The sequence below is a fragment of the Centruroides vittatus genome, unplaced genomic scaffold, assembly GCF_030686945.1.
Source record: "Centruroides vittatus isolate TY-2023 unplaced genomic scaffold, ASM3068694v2 contig_628, whole genome shotgun sequence".
NCBI classification, from domain to species: domain Eukaryota; kingdom Metazoa; phylum Arthropoda; class Arachnida; order Scorpiones; family Buthidae; genus Centruroides; species Centruroides vittatus.
This window is the reverse complement of record NW_027122385.1, coordinates 4053205-4077275: the sequence shown is the minus strand read 5'-3', so window position 1 is coordinate 4077275 and position 24071 is coordinate 4053205. Positions and strand designations below refer to the sequence as shown.

General features: G+C 28.6%; 1 protein-coding gene across 2 annotated transcripts in view; it reads right to left on the bottom strand.

Annotated features, from left to right (window-relative positions):
• Positions 1-22431, bottom strand: part of Tom70 (translocase of outer membrane 70) — a 49572-nt gene extending 27141 nt beyond the window's left edge. For both annotated transcript variants that reach the window (XM_067275566.1, XM_067275567.1), the window contains exons 1-4: positions 22174-22431; positions 10073-10246; positions 3784-3910; positions 705-814 (exon numbers count right to left, since the gene is read on the bottom strand). In XM_067275566.1, the coding sequence (XP_067131667.1) occupies positions 705-814; positions 3784-3910; positions 10073-10246; positions 22174-22383 (621 nt within the window). In that variant the 5' untranslated portion in view covers positions 22384-22431. The remainder of the gene's footprint in view (positions 1-704; positions 815-3783; positions 3911-10072; positions 10247-22173) is intronic.
• Positions 22432-24071: the final 1640 nt, after the last annotated feature.

The following is a 24071-nucleotide window of genomic DNA, read 5'->3' as shown; positions in this document are numbered from 1 at the left end:
AGAGAATTATCATACTAAACATAATATCTGTTTTTAGAAAAAGAATGGTTGCTGGCTATAGGTTTAGATAAAACAAGTAGTAATGTCATAATCCCTTAGTGATCATAGTTATGTATGTTCAGACTATTGTTGCATTCTCCTAAAGCTGTTGCTGGGTATATATTGACTAATAACTTTGGTATGAATTTGGCATCAGATCATGGTTATTTACATGCATATTTTTCAAATTTTGAAAAACTGACCTTCCCTGACATGTATTCTAACTATGTCAAAGTAACCTTTGGATGGCCAATGAAATTTTTCAAAATCCATGTACTTTCAGTTTCTGCCCTATGGAGATTTTAACAAAGAAAAATACAGTACTCTACTTTGGCCATGCAGACCTACCTTTTGCAGTAAAACTTGGATATGCACATTAATTTTTGAGTAACATAGGTAGCAACATTGCCAAACCAACTTTCTATTTTGAATTTAAAAGAAATAATGCTCCTAACTGTGGTAGTCAATACTGAAAGGGTTACAGTTATATTTCTTTCATTCAAGTTGATCAATTTCTCTTTTGTACAACTCTCTTACTTATACAACTTTTATCATTGGTCCCTTTAGAGTCATACAACTGAGAGGTCACTGTACTTAAAACATCTTAAAATAATTAATTCATATTATTACTATGCTGTCATAAACAAGTAATTTAAATGACTTACATTCACCAGTTCTTTTGCTTTTGCTTTACTTAAAGTCTTCAAAACTCTGTCAGTTGTTTGAAGTGTGTTCATATTTTGGAAATTTTCTAATATACAAACAGCTGTCAAATCTAAAAATTATATAATATTTATAAGTTTTTATTTGAATTAAGATTATAAAAGTTTAAATTTTATAACCTTAATTCAAATAAAAACTATAAGCTTTAATACATGTCATTAATTTAAAAATCTCATTTAAACAATGGTTTCATATGAATAAAATTTCTGTAAAAATTTAAATAGTGAGCAATTATTTATTGTGACATCATAACAATGCCAAGCTGCAATTTTTTATCACAAGCTCACAGTTTTCTTGTTAACAATGGAGTCATGCTGACTATCTAACTTCATTCAAGAGAAAATTTTCGAACTGAAATAATGTGACTTCCGGTTTTTATAGTTAATCAGGTCCTCCTGCACCTAAGCTTTACATATCTAGTCTTGACTTTCGTGTAACTCTGTTTTCAAGGTTAAGGAAGAACAGAGAAATGCAAGTGGAAATTTATAAGTCTACAGTTTTGAAAATTGCAGCCCAATATTAAATAATTATACTATTTTCCAAAATAATGAACTGGGATAAGTTCAAAATTGTTTTGATGCCATTGACAGGGAGAACACCAGAGATAGCCCCCTCCTATTTCAATGAGTTTGATATATATCATAGTACTACCCTTCTGGCAATTCACAGCAAACTAATCAATGCAACTTTCAAGCATTCACAAGAAAAATGAGTTTAAAATTTTCCAAGTTACATGGATGACATGTTAACAATGGCTTAGCCAAGTGGATAAGATGTTTGTCTACTATACTGTGTGCTGAAGGTTTAAATCTTACTTTTTAAAGTTTTTCTAATCTGCATTTAAGTAAATTATTGTGAGAAGTATTTTACTAATTTTAACAAAGAAATTAGTATTTTGTTATTATAACATTATATTTTCAGAAAGACACAAAGAAAAAATATACAATAACAAAAATCTCCCTTGCAAGTTGGTGTAGCAACATAAACAAGTTAAGTGTCACATAATACAAACATTTTACTTATTATAATTGTGATTAATCACTAAATGGGTTTATATCATATGACATCCTCAACCTGCTCCCATTGCTAGACCAATAATTCAAGACTAGACAAGGAAAAACTTTCCATATGTTTGATAAATAAATGTTATAATGACAAATTAAAAATTTTTCTTCGTTAAAAATATACATTGCACTAATAATTCATTTCATTGCACTTACAGAAAAACTTTAAAATAGTAAGATACAAACATTTGCATCAGACACATGACTGATGCAAATGGTTTGCACACTGAACAAATGTTGTGAATAAAAACCATTTGTGTGTTTCCATTTTGTATTTCTTGTTTTTCATGCGCCATTTTTTCACCTAGTTGTAAAAATTCAAACTAGATATTTTTTTTGCATTTTTCTTTTCCCCATGGTCCATATAACATATATACCAAGTTTCATCAAAATACATCCACGAGAACGGGCTCTAGACAGATTGAGTACGGCAACTTTAATTATAACCACCCTGTATATAAACACCTTATCCATTTAGTTACACCACTATTAACATATAGTAGTATTCATATAATATAAATAAGAAACACAGAAAATTTTAAACTCATTTTTCTCATGAATGGTTGAAAGTTGCTTCAAGTGACTTTACTGTAAATTACTGAAAGGGTAGTTTTATTCATTCTTTTTTGGAAATACAAGAATTGAATTAATAGCACAGACGTTTTAATAAATGTTAATTGGTATGGATAACTGACATGCAAAAGATCACATTAAATATGATACGAAGATGGAATGAGAAAATCCAGTGAAATGAAAACAAAGAATTATATTAATGATTTCTTGATGGTGAACTAGTGTTTTAGCAATATCTAGTACATAAGTAATGTCTAGTTTATGACTGAATTTTTTAAATATGTCTGACATGATTATTTTAAATATGTCCAGAATTTTAAATATATTAGTTTGTATAATAGAACAGTGTAAAAAATGTAAACTGATGAGAGCATAATGCCAAAATGCATAATTATTAATAGAATGTAAATCTGAATAAGAATTTTATTGTAAAACTAGTGTGAGACCCTGAACTTTAATGAAACTTTTTTTTTTTGATTTCACCATACCTATTTGGACAACTAACATTGTTGACTATCTGTTACTACCCGAGAACATTTTGAGTTACATTTTCTCAACAGCGAAAACAATGCTTTTCCGTGATCTGTTGACCTCTCGATCAGGTGTTACCATTTATATATCAGAACTGATGGCCGAATGACAGCGTTGTCACCAGTACCTCTAGCTTATTAGTCAGTTCAGGATCTCCTATATTACATTAATGGATACATTGCCTATTCTGCACCTCCATCAACAGATATCACCTATCGAGATACCTGGACGTAGATATCACCTTGCCCACTAACGGACATTGCCAAATCTCCATCACAAGATATCATCTACTTCTGAACTGTTCCAATCATCAAACTGTCCACACAACCACCCTACTACAGAAGACAAACTCTCGTAGTTAGAACACGACAACTGGACAATCCACCAGGTATTTATTTCAATGCACAATCCAAAGTAAACTCTCTCGCCACCATCCTGTTACATAGGTCAGTTAATCTGATATTACAATATATGTAGCATGTAACTTTTTTTGTGATTATTAAATGATTATTTGTTGTTAATCCTAGAGTCTGAGTGCACTACTTCCATTGCGCAGTCGCTACATAATCCATCCGGAATCTGATCACTCGTGTGACGTACTTGCAAACCCAGAACCATTCACTGTCAAAGCACCCATGCTGAATGAGATATGATGGTGTCAGTCCTGACGAGGCATCAAAGAGGTGCCAATCCTCTTTGATGTTGGCATTTCTTTGATCACACTAGTTAAGTATTGTATTTTAATGTTTAATAAAAACAAAAATCTAAAAATCAGTCTTCATGTATGATAAGCCCTAAAAGATAATAGTAAAAAAATAATTAAAATCTTTATTGCTAATAAATATAAATTTACCTTCAAAACTCTCCCAATGTTTGTTTGTTGCCTCATAAGCTTTAGCTCTCCGAAGCAATGCTTTAATATATGTTTTATTTAATTCTATTGCTCTGGAACAATCTTCTATGACTTCATCATAATTTCTCTGGAAAAAAAAGAAACAAGTATACATATTAAACATACACACTTTAATATAATATTTAATACATTTTAAAATTATACAATGACAATGTATAAATAACATTAAAAAATAATTTTTGAAATTTAGTCTATAATAATTCATAAAGTATTATACTTTAATTATTTGCTTTTAAAATAGATTCTACTTCAAAAATTTGATAATAGCAATAGATTTGGTCAAAAAGAATTTAAACCAAATGATGGCCAAAATTAATTGAGCTATTAATTATAGCATAATAATAGCCCAATTAATTATGGCAATCATTTGGCTTAGTATCAATACATCAGGCTTCAGAATGTTGATATATATATATAAATAATTTATTTTCCATATCACTATTGACAAATATCAATAAATTAGTAATTTTTGGATAATTTTAAGGTTACATCAGCATGAGAGTCATAATCAGATATGCTAATTCTTGCATAATTTATATACAAAACAAGAGCATTTCTGCAAATTAATCACTTTCTTCTAAACATAAAATTTAAAAAGCAGCATTCATTTATAAAATCATTTATAACTGATACTCTTACAATCTACCGTATATTTCTGCAGATAAGATGACCTTCAGATAAGACGAGGTAAAAATTTTCGTCAAAGTTTTATAGTTTTAGCTGATATCTGTCCTATAAGACAATCCCCAAACTATCAATGGCCTATGAATTTAGATCAGCGATCATCATCTGGATAATAATACTGTATAGCATATACGGAATTATGTCCTATTTGTAATTTTTCGAATGAACAAATTTTATTTTCTGCCTTGCTATAGTTACAAACATTCAGGCACTCGGGTAATGACCTTGACTATTCACAAAAATGTCGTATGGGTTATTCTATTTTGTGGACATGCCCTACTCTCTACTAGTAAATAATTATGGTTTGTCCATTTTTTATAATGGTTTTAATTTATATAAATTTCAATCTAATTTTTTTGTATCTGTCCTATAAGACGACCCCAGGTTTTGGGGGCCTTTTTTTATGATTCAACTATCGTCTTATCTGCAAAAATATACGGTAATTTAATATTTAACATTTTATTGTTAAATTTTGGACAAGTTTCTTTCTTTCTTTAACAACTAAAAAGTTTCATTCCTTGAGTTTTAAAAAAGTTACAAATCTGGAGTTTAAACCATCAGTTCTTTTAGTAATTTTATCATATACTTTATTGGCTTTATTCTTTTTACAACACGTAAGTTGCATTGGTACTGACTGAATGTGTTGCTGATCAATGCTTTCAATATGCCGTTTAAAAAAATCCTTATAAAAAGTTTTAATTGGCATTTATTTTAGCTTTTTTTTTAATTCTGAGTAACATTTTGAATAAAATTCGTTTGTTTCCATGTAATTTTATCTTTATAAGCATAAAGCTGTAAAACTGAATTAGCTCTATGGGAAACCTCTGTGAACTTTGACCTATCGACCTGAAAGTTTGGTGAGCACCTCACTTATAACAAGACAGACTTAAGTTTAAAATTTGAGCTTTCTAGACCCAGTAGTTTTTTTCTCTATAAACATCTGCAGAGCTGGCTGAAGAAAAAGAAGAAAATACAGCTTTTTTTTGGCAATTTTTGCACTTTTCAATTGCTTGTATTTCAGCAACCACTTTGTAGAAAATCTTGAAATTTTGCACACTACCTAAGAAAACAAGTATTTTTCAAACAAGATATTAGCAATTACTTCAGGTGTTTGGGGGTGGAGAAATCAAGCCCCAAAAATTGGCAACTTTGATTCCTGCATATATATAGTCAGTCAGTGACTTTTTTTACTTGACAAGAAGTCATAGCAGTGACTGCTGACAGATATACGAGAACTGAATGTTTAGATATAAAAAAATAGTTACTTACATAAAATAAACAAAATGGATAGTTTATTATTGATGTAGTATAGTATAATATTAATTCAATTAATTAATTACAATTAATCAATTCATAATTTGTACAGGTTATTCTTCCACTTTTTAAAAATTTTTAAAAACTGACTAAATCAATGAAACAGTTTCTTTGTTTTTAGCCTAATCCTAACCATATAACAAATTCTTCTTTTGTTTATATCCCAGCATTTGTTTATATAATTTTTATTGGTTGTAATAACTCAATAAAATTTTATTTATTCAGCTCATATTTCATGAAACAAAGCAATAAAAAAAGTTGGAAATCGGTTATATGCTTGAAAACATTTCAAGCATATAACGATTTCCAAATGTTAAATTTCTCAATAACAAATTTCCAAATCCTTATGAAATAATTAATAAAAATTCATTCATTTCTTATTTAATTGAGAAATAAGAATTTGAATATTGAAATATTAGAAGAGTTTTCAAAAATTATTTTATAAAATTATGCATTCAAAATACTTTTTAAAATCATTGTTTATGATGATATACTCAGAAAATTTAAAAATGACTATCAAATGCATCTGTCATTACAAACAGTACTGTTGCTTTTAATGTTTATTTCTTGTTATTGAAGTACTCCCCCTACTTACAAATAGGTTATGTAGCTGAGGTTTTGTCATAAGTCAAAAACTAACTTAGAAAGATCATTTGTACACAGAATAACTTATTGTTAATGTTTGATCCTCCAAGGTACTTAATAGAATACATTATGCTCATTTACTTGCTCTCTAGTGCTTAGTAGCAGGTGTTTCAAATGCAGTTTTTTTCACCTAATGCTCTTAGTTTTATAATGTCCAGTTTAGTTTCCATGGTAATAGAGCAACTCTTCTTGCATTTATTTCCACTGCTAAATTTATTATTACATGTTGAGTTCATTTTTGAAGCACTAATTATAAAAGTTTATAAAAATTGCAAACAATAGCAAAAAACACATACTCCAATATTACCAAAGTCAATGACACCTCACAAGGAGTAATGGAACCTCAGAATTCATGCAAAAACAAAAAAGTGACAATACATGATAGAAATAAGTTCACATTATTTATTTATTACTGGTCAAAAAAAAGACTTCAATATCACCCCCATGAACAGCAAGAGACCTTCATAATCCATGTGAAATTTAAATTTTAGACATACGGTCAAATTGTTCATAAATTTGAATGTTCATAAGTTGAATGGTCATAAAGTAGGGAAGCAACTGAACATTGTTTCTCTGAAAATCAATCTCAAAACAGATTCATAATTTACATAAATAATAATATATGATAATTCCAAAAAAAAAAATTGCAGACCTATATATTCCTATTGTCATCGTCTGTTGTGTCTTCTTCTTCTTCTTCTTCGTCTGTTGTGTCTGTCTTCCAATAATCTTGAGAACAAAGTTACAGATGAAAACTGAGACCAGATATGGAAAGCTTGGGGCTGGAGGCCCCAACTATATATGAACTTCTGTTCTTTACTGAAAGTCATGTAATTTCAATAAAATTGATGTCTCCTCATATAAATGGTTTTCTAGTCATCTAAAAAGTCATGAAATCTACTCCAAAATGAAAATAATGGAGTAAGTGGAAGAAATCTAGTAATGCAAGGAATTTTTATTGAGTTCAAAAACATTATTATAAAAAATATTCTTTGTCTTTTTTAAACTACTTTAATAGAATAATTGATTCATTTGCATATAATCCTGAAACTTTCTGGAGTTTCATTCCTAAGTTTTCAAAGAAAAATGCTTGCAAGTTTATCTATCCAGGATAATCAGGTATACAATATACATTTAGATTTTAAACAAAAATTGGTCAAAACTCTTTCCAACACTGATTTTAAATTGCTTACCATCATTTTGGACTCATATTCAATATCCTTTTTGTTTACTGTGGTTTCTCAAGCTATTAATTTACTTAACACTTCTACATTTAGTCTTGATTAAATTCCCACAGTTTTCTTCAGATCATTGAAATCTATTTCAGCAGTAATTCTCTATAAACTTTTTATTCATTTTGCTCAATCAAGCTTTGTTTCAAATCAATGGCTTATTTGATAATTGGTCCAATTCCTAAAAAAGGTAAAAATACTTTTTGTCCTATTAAGCATTCTCCTGCCATGTTAAAGATATTTGAAATCTATATATATCATAAAATTTATTTTTTGTTGAAAAATAAACTTTTGCCTTTTCAACATTTTAGTATTTGCCAGCATTCCACAACTACAAATCTGATACAGACTGTCTTTTATCATTAATAGCTTTGAGAGTAAGCAATATTATATATATTGACATTAGCATTGCCTTTGATTCTGTTTTACCAAATATTCTTTTTGACTTGCTCCACAAATATGATATCAACTCAGCAATTCATTCATGACTTAAGTTCTTTTTGTTAAAAAATGTAAAATTAAAATAGGCAATTTTGAATTTCTTGATTTTAGTCCTTTATGTAGTATTCAACAAGGATCTTTTCTCAATGGTCTTTTTTCTCAATATATATTAACAATCTTCTTTGCCATCTTAAATTTCACATTGTAGCTTATGCCAACAACATTAATTGATATGTTCCAATCTAAAAAGCCCATAGTCTTATATTTGCTTACTAAAAAAATCTATTTAATACCACTAATCTCAGGATTAATATACAAAAAACTGTGGTTGTGTTTTGCCTTAATTTGCAATCCTCCTTTACCTAATTTTTTTACATTGAATACACTCCTGTTAATTATGTTATGCCATTCCACAATTTGGGAATAACCTTTAATACTAAACTTACTTTTAAAAACCATATTGATAAAATAGTTAAATCTTTGGCTATTAGAAATGAAATATTATGAAGATTTTATAAACCTATCTTATCTAAAAGTGCATTAAGAGCTATTTTTGTTTTACAAATTTTCAGTGTTGCATTGATTATGGATTACCCATTTGATCTACGGTCATGTCTTCTCTTTTGGATAAAATTGCTAGAGCTCTAGAAAATGTTTATTTATCTTTTAACAAATTATGCAATTTACCATACACTCAGAATCCTATCTTTGCAAGGATTAGATTAGGTCCATTCAATCAGTTACTTTAAATTTTTAATGGTTTCATTTATTATGATCAGCTATTCTTACATGTTCCTTCAAAAAACTTAAAACCTTCATCTTGTGAGTTCATTCCATTTTTTCATTTGAATGTATCTCAAAGGTCCTTTTTTTTTTACCATATTTCTTGAAATTTAAATAATTTTGATAATTTTTATTTCTAAATTTATCTTATTTTTTAATTAAAATGTAAAAATGCATTATGCAATTTTTAATTTTATTAAATTGTTATTCTTTTGCCTTTATTAGTTATATTTAAATTGATGTTTATATATTTGTTAACTTGGGAAAGATATCAATTGTCCTTCAGGACTTTTCTGCTTATTTGTAAAAATAAGTAAATTTCAATTCAAAATTATCTCTAATATGGAGTTAGATAGATGACAAGCATGACTTCATTGTTATCAGGAGAAGCGTAATGTACAGGGGCACCACTAAAATGCAGACCAGATAGGAGCTGGAGACCTCAATAAACTATATAGAAACTTCTGGTCTTGACCAGAAATCATGCGAGTTTTTTAAATTGGAAGATGATTAAAAATTTTGGCCTGACATTGTGACAATGTTACAATAAATAATTGCTAGTTATATTAATACTTTTTAATCAACTGTACAAATTTGGAATTAACAGAATTTTCTTACAATGCAATGTGAGTATGTTTACAAAATTTACATTTGGCATGTAAATAGAATAGTTCAGATCTACACTTTTTGTAGGATCCTGTGTCATTTTTCTCAATTTACACTAGTCTTCTATAAGCTCTTTACTTCTTACTCCCTCTGTACTTCTCTTAATCATTGCCCTCTGTGCTTCTCTTAAAGTGTTCTTTTGCTCCAAACTGTTATCTGATGGTTCTTAGCTAAGGATATATGTCATCCACAGATGATTTCATATTAGACTCTGATTAGCTATTTCTAAAGACAATATTTCCTTTTGATTGGAGGTTGTCTGTGATTAGTTCTTTTTAGAGTAAAAGTTTCATTTTGTAAGATTTAACTTTTCAATTTTTAGTCTTAGTTATTGAGTTTTGTTTAAAAAGAATTAAATCAGTGATTCTGGTCCTCACATTATTAATTAATAATGAGTTTTAAAGACAACTTTCATTTTCATTAGTGAAAAATATTAATTAAAATAATTCAAGTGAAAAACTTACCAAATTTTCTGAAGCAGCTGCTCTATTTTGGTAAAAAGTTGCCATATCATTTATCTTTGACGGAGGACAAATCCCTATAGCTTCTGTGTAACATTCTATTGCTTTTTCATATTTTCCATCCTTGAAAAATCTATTTCCTTTATTCTTGTAACTTTTAGCCTTTTCATATGGATCCTATATTTAAAAAGTACTCATACTATTATTTTCAAAAGTTAATTTACTAGATATACAGCTAAAGTACTTAAAATTGAGAAAACATTATTGCTAATTTTTTTAAAACATTATTATTATAAAATTTCATTTTATTTTGCATCATATATAATTAACAAATTAATACAAAGTCCAATATTGATTTTCTAAATGAGAAAAAAATAAACACAGCTGTAGATAAACACAAATACTTTCAATTGCAAACAGAAATACAGGTATCCCTTGTTTAATGCGGTTAAATTAATCCCTTGATGTAACCATGTATATCAAGATTGAATTAATCAAATACTGTATCTATGTTAAGTAAATACAGCTGGTAAAGCCACATTAATTAAAACTTCTGCCATGTATATAAAGGGATTGCCGCAATTAATTTCATGTATTAATCAAATCCTGCATTAAGCACAGAATACCTGTAATTCAAACTTTTAAAATAATAAATTTGTACACAAAATAAATTTAAAATAAATATATTTTTAAAAAATTATTATTATAAAATTCTTAAATATTGATTTTCATTGCATCTTTTTATGTTTTACATATTCAAATTCCTATTTAATTACTGTATTTTAATTTCAATAAAATATACTCCTGGACATTAATTTTCACATCTGTTTCCACCAACTTTCATTGACTGAAATGTAGCCCTTATCAAAAATTTGGAATGTTTATTATATTAATTTGCCATCATCAATTCTTGTAAATAATTAACAATTAGCAAACATCTGTTATTTTTTACTCTTTTGCATTCTTTTAAAATTTTAATGTAATAAAATATTTTAAATTATAAACAAATTAATGAATTAAATTAAATCAAAATTACTACTATTGTTTCATTCACAATAGTAGAAAAAATATATAATATAAATCATATAATCAAGTAGTAAGGGACAAGTCTACAAAAATAAACTAACTAATTATGCTATATTTTAATATGTATAAGATAATTCTTTTATTCCAAATGTATTTATCAATTGAAAATTAAAAAAAAAAAAAAAAAACTAAAGAATTTACCTCAGATTGTGTGAATACTAACTCCATTTTATTAATTATAAAAAATAAAATTATTTATTTCTAAAAGTTAAAAAATTTATGCGTCAAATCTCTAACTTCTTTCTTTAAATTTAATAAAGTAAATAAATGAACTCATTACTTTAAGAAGTCTTCTGCAACAATAACATTCTTGAAATTTATTCTCATCTTCAGATATCTTAAAAATCTTAAATTCCACTGAGCATCATTCAAACAGAACAGATTTGAAAGATGTTTGATTAATGATTGACAAAACTGAAGGTTTAAAAGAATTAAAGATGAGAACAACAATCTCAAAAATGTTAGTGTTGCAAAAGAATTAAAGAAAAATTTAAAATGTCTTTTACAACACTTTTTGCGGTTATTTATTTACATAGCAAATATAAACAATTTACTAATGTATTAAAATATTTGATTATTGATTGATATTGTTAGAAAAAAAGCAGTCAAAATAAACTAGAAAAAAACACCTCAAAGATATATACGATAAAGAAATTAGAAATAGCATAAAAGAAAGCTCAATTACTCAACTACAGGAAATCCTTGTTAGTTCGAAATCCAAGGGATGAAATATTCACAACTTCAAGTTATTGAATTTTGAATCATCCGAGATTTACATATTTCTGTACAATATGCTAATTGTCAGGTAATTGATGTAATTTATTAAGCAAACAGAATATGGCTACTTATATAGAATAATATTTTCATTAATTATTAATAATTATAATATAAATAAACTGCAGGTAAACAGCACACATCCTGCAAGAACCCCACAGACTGCCAGATAGATATTCTAAAAAGTAAATCAGAATTCCTCGAAATGTAGCCCAAATTATTTTTAAAGTGGCCCAAAAAGTAGTAAGTTGCCCAAAAGTGGTGGTGTAGAGTACAAAGCTCATAATCACTTTTGTTAGAAACTTCATTGTAGGTACTTACACAAAAAGCACTCTGATATCCAAAGTTGCAAAATGTCGCCAAATTTTTTATTTCATTGATTTTCCTAAAAAATTATATTACTGTCAGACGCAAAATTCAGATTGGACCACTTCTGGCATTTTTACTTACACTTATTTTAATTTTTTCTGCATAGTAAGTTTATCTACAAACTTGAAATTTTCATATAAATAATTATATTTTATCTTATTTATGGCACAGTGCTGCAACGGGCCAGATGAACTAACTTTGTGGGCCATAGTCTGGTGACCTGATCTAAACGACTGAGTTAACAAACACACATCACAGTTTGGACAGAATTCTAACTTCAAATTATGAAGTAGCTGTACTTTGAACTAACTGAATTCCTTAACATATAAATCTCTATATCCCAGGCTGGGACAAAAGTACAGTTAGGAACTGATGAGACTTCAAACTACCCAAGTTGGAATTAACAAGTATATGAGAATACATGAATCAAACAAATCACTGAAAAAATATCCTTTAGGAATTTTTTTTTGATTAAATTTAATTAAATTCAATATGCAATTTAGTAATCATTTCTAAACTAAGTTCAAATCGCTAAATCAAACTGGATGTTAAATTAAATTTTAGACTAAAAATCCATTATTTGATTACTGGTATGTATTATAAGTTTTAAATACATTTATTTTATATATATATATATATATATATAATAGAATAGGTACTTACATTTTTAAATCATCATGCAAAATAAATGATCAATGAGAAAAATATAGGAGTCATTATAGAATAAAATTATCAAAATCATTCACAATCTAAACTTAAATAAATTAAAATTTTATGAAAACTAATCTATATTTGAAGAATGTAATGTTTAGAATAAATCAGAAATTTTATATATAATTTGTTTAGCAGAAATTTTGGGTATACTATAGATTACTCCCTATGGAATTTCGTGTGTTTGGGTATATATCTGAACTCAGGGGACCGAGACGAGTTCAACGATACTCTACTTTTGGACCGGAGACTAAAAATAAAAAAGTTATCATACTTTTTTCCGGCGATCGCACGATGATAGGGAGTCGCGTCGCTCTCCGCTAAGTCGGCCTCGCTATCGCAATCGGGAGTCCTGTCGCTTGCCGTTAAAATTGCCTTTAGTAGACGTTTCCCCCCTTTTTTTTACTTTGTTCAAGAACTACCGTGAATCGATCACTAGTTTAGCACATGGTGGCGCCCATACGAGAGGTCAGTCGGGCCGCCATGTTCGCTGCCATAAGTAACATTAACCGAAGTGGCGATCGCACGATGATCGGAAGTCGCGTCGCTCTCTCCACTCTCGTATCGCATGTTTAATGCTCCGGGAGATGACCGTAGTCCGACGTCACGGTTTGCAGACTTTACCGCAAGATGGCAATACTAGCAACTACGGTGCCGTCTGCACGAGAGCATTAAAAAAGTATGGTAACTTAAAAAGTGTGATAACTTTTTTATTTTTCGTCTCCGGTCCAAAAATAGGGTACCGTTGAACTCGTCTCAGTCCCCTGAGTTCAAATATATAATCAAAGTCCTGAAATTCCATAGGGAGTAATCTATAGTACACCCGAAAATTTTATCTGAATAAATGTCAGACATGACTACAAAATAAACTTGAGCAAATATTGTTAATTAAATTTTTTCTCAAGTCATGTCTGAAGTTCTTCAGACATGTGACTTGATAAAAAATTTAAATAAAGAATATATACTCAAATGTATTAAAGGATGTAAGAAATAATAATATAGCATAAAAACAGTAGAAATGAAAATACTTGATCATAACTATTAATATAAATATTTACAGACTGACCACTAAATTTCAGTCTGGCACCTCTTTTAATCTGGAAATTACATGGTGGCATTCATTTTAAATTTCCGCAACAGCCAGATTATCCAATGAATGTGCTCATCATGTATTCACTTAGACCATCTATATTGCAGCTGTTGGCGAAGTTTCTATCTATTTTGTGTGGATTTTGGCTCAATTTACTTAGAAGCTGGGATTAAATGAAAGAAAACCCCAAATGTCAGTGATATTAAGTACAAACATCAGTCTGTGTTTAATGTATTCTTAATTCATCTTTCTTTCAGCCTACAGTGTTTTGGAAGCATAGAGAACACATAATCAGTAATCCAGAATATATAACTGAACAATCATGGTTACATGGCTGTGGCTGGTCCAGCAAAACTATTGATCCAGAAGAACTTTGGAACTAAGCAAGCTGAAAAAAATCCGATCAACCTGTATTAATTTTTTTGAGTTTATTTTGACAATTATTATTAAATTATATTATTTGATAAATAAAACAGAAACAATATGATAAAAATATTTTGTCCTTCAGCAGCCAATTCATACAAAAAATGCGTTTCCTTATATGATAACGAGTTGAAGGATTGTAATGATCAGACTATTCAATAGAGCTGTGCAGGATTATTTTATTCACCCAATTACTGTTCAGAAAACATCACAGGAAACTATATAATTATTATTTAGTACTGTAGAAATTTATTTTACATTAATTAACATATCTTTAATAGTTTTGAGAAAAACTGTAATAGCAGAATATGCCTGCAGTGCATAAAGAATTTTTCACATTTTCTAAAGATGCATTTAGACAAAAGTAAAGTTGTTTGATTTCATAACTGAAATTTAAAATCAGCATAAAACCCACACCACATGGGTTATCTGTGTTTAAAAGGTAATATTTACTACCATAATTTTGTACAGATAACCCAAGGTTTATCTATACAAAATTATGATAGTAAATATTTCCAATCTGCTTCTTATTGGATATTGACCACTTGTTCTGAACATTCAAATCATTATCTGTAAAAGTAATTTTTAGTTTGGAAAACAAAAACTAGTCATTAAAATCCAGATCAGGTAAAAATAACCACAATAATTTTTTTATTGTAAAAAAAAAATCTATTAAATCAAGGGCATCACCCAAACTGGCTATGCTGTTTGAACACATTTCAGCATAGCACAATATAATTATAGATTGGCCAAGTGTTAACATTATAATGCTCTAAGCATGAAAAGAGAGAGAGCTTGAAAAAGCAGACTACATCCCTTTAGTACACAAATGGTTTGAGTTATGTAAGCAAGTTATAACAGATAATAGACTTTTTCCCCTATTTTTAATTATTTAAATAATACTTTCAGTAATAAATCATTATAAAGTTAGAGCTCACATCCGTAATAGTAATCTTTTTGAGGAGAAATTTATAGAAGAACAAATGTTTATTTTCTAAGTCAACAAATGATGGCATCTTCAGCTTGACAGAAATGTCAATCTGAGTATCTCTTGATTTCTGGTTCAAAACAACAGAGCAAAATTTCAACACCTGTTAAAATGTCATTATTAGTTTTTGAAGACCCTTAAATTAATACTAATTGGTCAATAAACAGGAGGGGGGAAAATCATATAAACTATCATATACTGAAATGTATAGATAAATTACATACACAGCATAGATATCAGACAATTAATATTTACAATTTAAGCATTTTCCCATGCTTGTTATATCATAACTGTTCTATCATTATTTTTTTCCACAAACTTTTTGGACCAGTTGCAAGTACCAGTCACTGTTACTTTAATTCATTGATTACTGTGCATACTTCTTTTATAAATAAAAAATATCATCATTCATTAACTCCCATCCCAAATGTTTTCACATACATTTTATCCAGCCTTTAAAATACATTATTGCTATTAAAATTTTATAAAGAAACGAAAGAAAAAAAATTAAGGAATCTCCTCCATAATGTTCATATCCTCATTATATTTCTTTGTACTTTAAACATTTAGAATATGATATTTTGAGAATGACATTTATTTATGTATTTATGGAAAAACAATATTTTTTCAAGATGTCTAAAAATGCAAATATTTCATTATAAATACGAGATAAAGATACGAGGGTAATCCCAAAAGTAAGGTCTCCTAACTTTTTAGATACAAAGAAACATTTATACAAAAATAAAGTCCATATCATTTTAAAGCTTGAACATTTATCTATTTTTCTACATAATCGCCATTTCAGTCGATGCATTTTTGTATGTGCTGTGGCAATTTTTCTATGCCCATGTCATACCAGCTCACCGCCAAGTTGTGTTAAACCAATTGAAATTCATTGCCAATTGATGGAAGTGTGTGGCGAGTCGTGCACAGATGCCAAAAACATCTTCAAGTGGCATAGAGAGTTTGCAGCTGATCGTACTGAAATTCACGATGAAGAAAGAAGCAGGAGACCGTCAATTTCAGATGAGACAGTCACAAAAGTTGAGCAAACCATGCGTGAAGATCAGTGAATCACTCTGGATGATCTCTGCATTTTGGTTAATGGGCTTTTCCCAAGCACAATTCATAGGATTTTAACAGGAAAGTTGCAATATTGGAAGGTGTGCACAAGATGGGACCCGCGACGTGGCAGTGAGAAGTGTGAAAATGGGCATACAAAAACTGCTACAGCACCTACAAAAATGCATCGATCAAACTGGTAATTATGTAGAAAAATAGATAAATGTCTAAACTTTAAAATGATATGAACTTTATTTTTGTATAAATATTTCTTTGTATTTAAAAAAATAGGAGACCTTACTTTTGGGATTACCTTCTTATCAAGAATGAATCTGAATCAAATTTTAACTAGAGTCCATAATTAATATATTATTAGTTATTTCATTTTACTTAACATAAGCATTAGCTTATAAACATTTATAAACCTAGTTTTTCCTCCAAGGTCAAACACAACTGGAAAGGTCATGGCCCATAATAAATGATAAAATTTGTAAAGAAGCAAACAAGCAAAAATATATTTTTAGAAAATATATATTATAAACAAATTATAAGCAATATATTATTAAATATTATTGTAGCACTAAAATCATATATAAATATTAAATTTTTAATATTAGAAATGGTTTATTAACTGTTCCAAAATTTATTTTGGTATTATAAAACATTTTCTGTAAATATATCAAACAGAAAACACGTCACATATAGTACTGTGCTAATTACAACAACTTAATGTTTCTGTATAGTAAATATTCCAATATAGGAAACTATGCTCAAACTATATTCTGCATAATGTATAAAAAAATATGTCTTTATAATTCTTAAAAAGATAATCATACCATTCATTAAAATTAAGAATGTTTTGAATCAGCATTTTGTTTAAACAAAAAACTATAATTTTAGATTAAACTGGAACAAAAAAAAAAAAAAAAAAAAGAAAAACAGCCCAGAGTGGGACAAGAACCCACCACTTACTGTGCTGATGCATTGCCAATTACACTACCTGGACCTCTGGTCCAATGTCTTAAACAACATTGTTTTGTTTACTTTTAGAAGTAAACAATGTGCTTATTCAAACATTTTCTGGCATCTTGCCATTGTCAAAAAAACTATAAAACAATAAAAAAATAACAATCTTAAATTAATATATTTAGAATTATAAATATGAATCAAATGTTTCAAGCATTTAGAAACTTTTGTTCTAATTTAACTGTAATATACCGCATAAACAAAAAATGCAAATGTTCTCTTCATAATGGTTATATTGTATATTTTAACAACACTAATTGTGCAGCTTATCAAAATTAAATTATTTTAAAAAAGAAAAATCAATTAATATTTAATATTGTTATTTTACTGATATTAAAATAATTTTATTAAAAAATTAAAAATTCTAAAAATTTCCTTTTTAACTTTCTGGAATTTTAAAACATTGAAAATAGTCTGAAGATGAAATATATTAAATAAATAAATAAATAAAAATATATTAAATAAATAATATTCAGACTTCTAAAAAGACTTAATGATTATTTTGTTACATATGAAAAATAATATATTTTATATCATAATGGATAATGGCTAATTTACATGTACTTTAATTTAAATGTAATTTAAATTTAAGCTAATTTAAATGTCCAAATGTAAATCTAAAATTTGCACAATTCTTCACCATATAATAATAACTGAAAAATCATAAATTATCTCCAGTTAAAAATATTTTAACTAAGCAAAGATTTTTTAAAATTTCAATTAAAATTATATTTTTCAATCTCAAATATAAAAATTGAAATTTGTAGAAATTTGTCTAGATATATTTGAACACAAGATGGTTATCTCATGTTCAAATATATCTAGAAGAGAAGATCGAACTGGAGGCTCGGGTAGCATAACTGGCAACGCATCCACGTGGTAAGTAACAGTTGCAGGTTCAAGTCCCATTCTGGGCAGATTCTTTTCTTCCAGAATTTTCTAAATAATTAAATTATTAAATCTAATAAGAGATGGCACCTAACACCTTCCTAGAGTAATAAATTATTTAGTAATTAATTTAAAAAATAATAGCAATATAATAGCCCGATATAATCCAGTAGTGGTTGGTGTACTACATATGTATTGTACATTGGGTTTATAGACGCTGGTTTATGTTTAACACACAAATTATGTAATTCTAAAAAATACATTTGGAAATTTTACTTTAGAATTAATGATAATAGAAATAGATATATTATAGGAATGAATAACCATTTATTTACTGCTTAAAAACAAATTAAACAACAAAAACAGCTAGAAAAGCTCTTGCATGACTTTCCCAATACTCAAACAGGAGGTTAAGACTAGGAAGGAAGTCCAATAATTTTAAATTAGAATTTCTAAAAGTTAGAAAAAAAGAGAAAAGCCTTATTTTTGGGGATGGGTAAGCTATTAAAAAAAATTATATAATAAATAAATTTTCATTAAGTTTGACTCTGCTATCTTTCCACTTGCTATTATATTTTGAAGATTGTTAGCCATCAATATTTCATATATATTAGAGTTGAAATGAAAGTTTGTTTGGGTATTTATATAATTGCTCATTTATGTCGCCTCTGTTGTGCTTATCAAGTTTTAACTTGTTTAGGTGGACATTACATATACTTGTATATTTAATGTCTAGTTACAGTTATTTTTTAAAATTCCATTATCTTTTAAGAAAGAAAGGGGGGGAAAAAACATTAAAATGGAGGATAAGATGGTGCATTTTTCACATCTCATGCTCTATTATTTCTAAAAATGGAAAAATATGACAAAATCTCAAAAGAAGATATGTGGGGAAAATGCAATTACTTAAATATGCCAGAAACGGTATGCAAAATTTAGGACAGATTTTTCTTTCGAAGATGCACCTTGGTCAGGACAGCCCTCAACGATAGAGGCCACAGTGGCTTTAATCTAAAATGATAGATAAAATCTAAATTGAGAGATAATCGACACCTTAAAAATATCCCAAAATCTGTTGTCAGACATTTGGCTAACCTTGAATACAGTTCCCATTATGATGTTTGGGTTCCCATCAGTTAAGAGAACAAAACCTTATAGAGCATGTTTCTGTTTGTGATTCACTTTTAAAACACAATAAATACTGTCTCCAACTAAATTAACTGAAGGCTGCAGTGCATCAAAAATGTCTGGAACTTGCAAATCAACAAAAAGTGGTATGCCATGATAATATAAAGCTGCACATATCACTGAACATATGCCAAAAACTTCTAGACTTTAACTGGGATGTTTTGAGTCACTCTGCATATTCTCCAGATATTGCTCCTTCAGACTATCATCTTTTTCATTCATTGAAGAATAATTTAAATAGTATAAACTTTCAATATTTAGAAAGTATCAAAAATCACATTTACAATTTCTTTAATCAGAAACCCATCCAATTCTACACAGGTGGAATTATAAAACTGCCCATCAGATAGCATAAGATTATCAAACAGATGGGTGAATACATTGTGAATTAAAGTTTTTTATTTATTCCAAAATAATGTATTTTATTTCTCTCTAAAAACCAAATGAACTTTCAGTTCAACCCTATATTAGCCACTGTGGTAACTTAGTTGAGTTACTTAATGCACCTTTAACTGCAGAATTTTTAAAAAGGAACACTAATGATTTCAACCTGGTTAATGAGCCATCTTCATGGCAATCAAAAGGCCCATCTTTTGACTGTTCATGCCTGATGCCCCATTAAATGTGTCAAAAACTTCAATGCTTTTTTTTTAATCCTACATTAAAAGTGCAGTAAGAAATTCAGCTACCCATATATAGAAGTATTCCTGCCAAATTTCAAAATTTTCAGTCCATAGCATTCTGACATATAAAGCAAAATACAAGCCAGCACATACATCATACATGCCAAGGGAAGTATTGTAATTGGTCAAATTTTGACCAATTACAATATTTTTGCCCTAACTTTAACAGTGGGAAATTAAAATAAAACAAATTAAAATTAGACTGTATAAAATATAACATTTCTTTAATAAAACAATTGAATATTCTACTGGAAATTAATTACAACTGTATAAGTTAAATGTTTTAAAACCTCAAGATTCATTTTCTAAGATTCAGTATATTAAGTTTAACAATCTGAAACCTCTGAAATGTCCCTTAGACTTGAAAATATTTAATTTAACCTATAGTAAGAAATTTTCATTAAAGGTTATATAATTAATATTTCTCACTCCATAAATATAAATTTTACTTACATTTTCATATTTAAAAGTTACAAATTAATGTATTTATTTAATTTTATTATAAAACAATCAATTAAAATAAATCCTATTTATTGTTTTTATTGAAAAAATAACTCATTTTTTTCTCAGAAGTTGATGATTATTGAATTCAAGCCACATCATTTGATCTTTGACAAATACAGTGAAGCACTGAAAAACCAGATGTCAAATATCCAGATTTGGCTGTCAAAAAAATGGATATTAATCCTTTTAATGGTAACTTTGTTGTTGATGTTCTTTCAGTCTCATGCTGTTGATGTCCTAATATTCATTCAAATTCAAAATTTTTTAATTTTGAAATTATGATTAGTGTGTTTTGTTTTTTAAATATAATGATTCTGTAAATTACATTTTGAATCTTAAGTATTCCTAGATTCCTTATAAAATACTTGCTTGAACTCAAAACATTTAAACTTGAATTAGTGTATTTAGAGATTACAGTACATAAAATGCTAATTTACACATATATTTAAAAATCCAGACAAATTGAAATCTGGATGAAATTCATTCCCAGTTAGTCCAGAATTTCAACACTTCACTGTACTACAATTAGCAAGGTTGCGGCCAAAGTTTTCATCTCTAAAACGTGAATGTCAAACATTGCTTACAAAATATCAGCACTCGACATTCACATTTTAGAGATGAAAACTTCAACGCAACCTCACTATTATCTGTTTATCACTTTGTACTATCTGTGTACTACTATAATCAAGCTGTTACTTTTAAATATACAGCCTTAATCACCACCATTTTTATAAAATAACAAGATGCTACTTCTATATTATTTCACACATTACTGAGACTTCGGTTAAATTCTACCTAGGTAGTCCCAATGGTGGCACTTTGGTTAGGTTAGGTTAGGTTAGGTTAACTATATTTTTAGTAGATGTTTCCCTTTTTTTTCTTTTGTTCAAGAATTACCGTGAATCAATAATTAGTGAAATTAAACACTCAGTGGCTCCGGGAGGAGTCTGTCAGGAGCACGAACAGTTGGAAGCATGGACATTGGGACTACCTAGATAGACTAACCAAACTTTATGTAATATGAAGATCTTTAATTGATGTTTTGAATCAAATAAACAAAATACAATAGAATCATATATTATTCTATTCTATTATTGTATACTGTTATATATATATATAATGCAGTACATAAACATACACATTACATAAAATCAATAGAACCAAAGTGCAAAGATGTGAATATTAATTCTATATCAGAAACTATTTTAAAATTATTATGGAAATTATAAGACGTCAGCCGAACGATTTTGAATAAATTCAAATTATATGAAGAGAATTGATTAACGTTATTAGCATAAAAGTCAAAGTGAACCTGTGAGACAGTTCCCTCTTGGTCCCCTTCTGCTCCAATAGCATTGGATTCCTTTTTCTTTTCACTATCTTTATTTTTTGGTTTTTCATTTTTAGAATATTTACAACTTCTTAAATACCAATACGCTAATCCAATAGCTAAAGGAGTACCGACAGCTAACGCTATTTGCCATTTTGGCCAAACAGAACCTTGTTTTCCCATCGAAGCCATTTCCGAAATTGCACGAGACTAGAAACGGATGTCAAGTTTAATGATGATAACTGTTGCCAGATCGAAATTTACAACAATATGGAATATTAAAAAATACATAAATAATTTTAATTTATATACTAAAATTATACTTTAATAAAATTTATTATTTAAAATATATTATTTACATCTTTTTTCTTGAATAAAAGTGTTTAAGAAATTAAAATTTTAAATAATTCGTTATATTGTCTTCTGTAATTGTCTTGTCTTCAGTTCTTGTATGCAAACTCACGCGCTAGATTTTTAAACGGTAAAGTTTAAAAAAATAATTATTTTTCATAACATTTTTCATTAATTTTTACAATATAGGTATATAACAGTAGAGTAACATAATAGACCGCGTTTATGTAGTGACAGTGTAGCGAAAATGACGTTAAGAGCAGCTATCGCTACACGTTGCTGCATTATAGTTTAAAATAGTACACCTATCCCCCACTTTACAACTGCTTATTTAATGGTTTTTTTTTTTTTTTTTTTGCTATAACTGCTTTTGAAGTTATGCCAATTTTCGGACAACGACTTTTTTAACCAGAAATACTTTTAATGAAAAGTACTGTACATATTCACCAATTTATTCTAAAACTAGCAACGAGAGGCTCTTCGGTCTGTTATGCGTCTAAGTAATTTCTGCGTTCTAAAGTGTCGTATTTAATTCTGGTTTTGCCATAAAAGAATTTTTAAAATGAATTTTAAGTTATGGCAATGAGCTCAAAATAAGTTACAAATATACAGAAGAAATTAATGGAGAAAGAAGAGAGAATGAAAAAGTTGCAACAATCGAACAAAAGATTGAAAAGGAATAATCACTCCACGAACAACAAATTTTATAAGAAAACGTCTGTCTTCAATTCGTCAGAGACGTTTGAAAATTCAATGAAGTGATTGATGCAAAAGCAAAGATTTTGTAAGAGCAAAGATTATCTTGAAAAAGACGCTGACTTCCAGAAACTCGATGCAGATTATGTCAATGAATTTTTGTATTTCCATGAGAAAGAACTCATATTAGGTTAACTGGTATACAAACATGAAATAGATTGTCTGATAAAGGCGAGAAGAAGAAGAAGAAGAAGAAGAAGAAGAAAAGATAAAGAAAACTTTGAACACTACTAAAATAAAAAATAAATTATGGACAATGTAGACAAGAAAGCATTGTCCATAATTTTTTATTGCTAATTATAATTTTAAAAATGCTATCATATAAACTTTGGTAGTACCTTTCAAAAAACGTACGAACATGCGGATTGGTGAACGATTAAGGATTGGTTTTATTCTTATACGGAAACGCCACACATGGGCGATCTGCCGGGGAGAATGCCTTCCGGGAACTCTTTTATGGGAAACTGGTTCCCTATTTAGGTATTACTGTGAATTAACATGAAGAAAACCCGGAAAACTCCACGTGGCAAGCCCGTTGGTAAGACCGAACCCACGACCATTATCAGTGTTCAGTAGTTTTCGGCACCACTCGGACACTGGTGGGCACTTAGCGATTAAGGAGTAAGCCTGTTGATTTGGGTGACCCGTGAACAAATCCGGTAGATCAAAAAACCAGGAATTTTTTGGGGTGGATTGTTTCAGATGTTCCGAATCCTATCCTTTAACACCTGACCGCCTCATTGTGGGCCTGGCCGAATCTATGATAGGGCTTA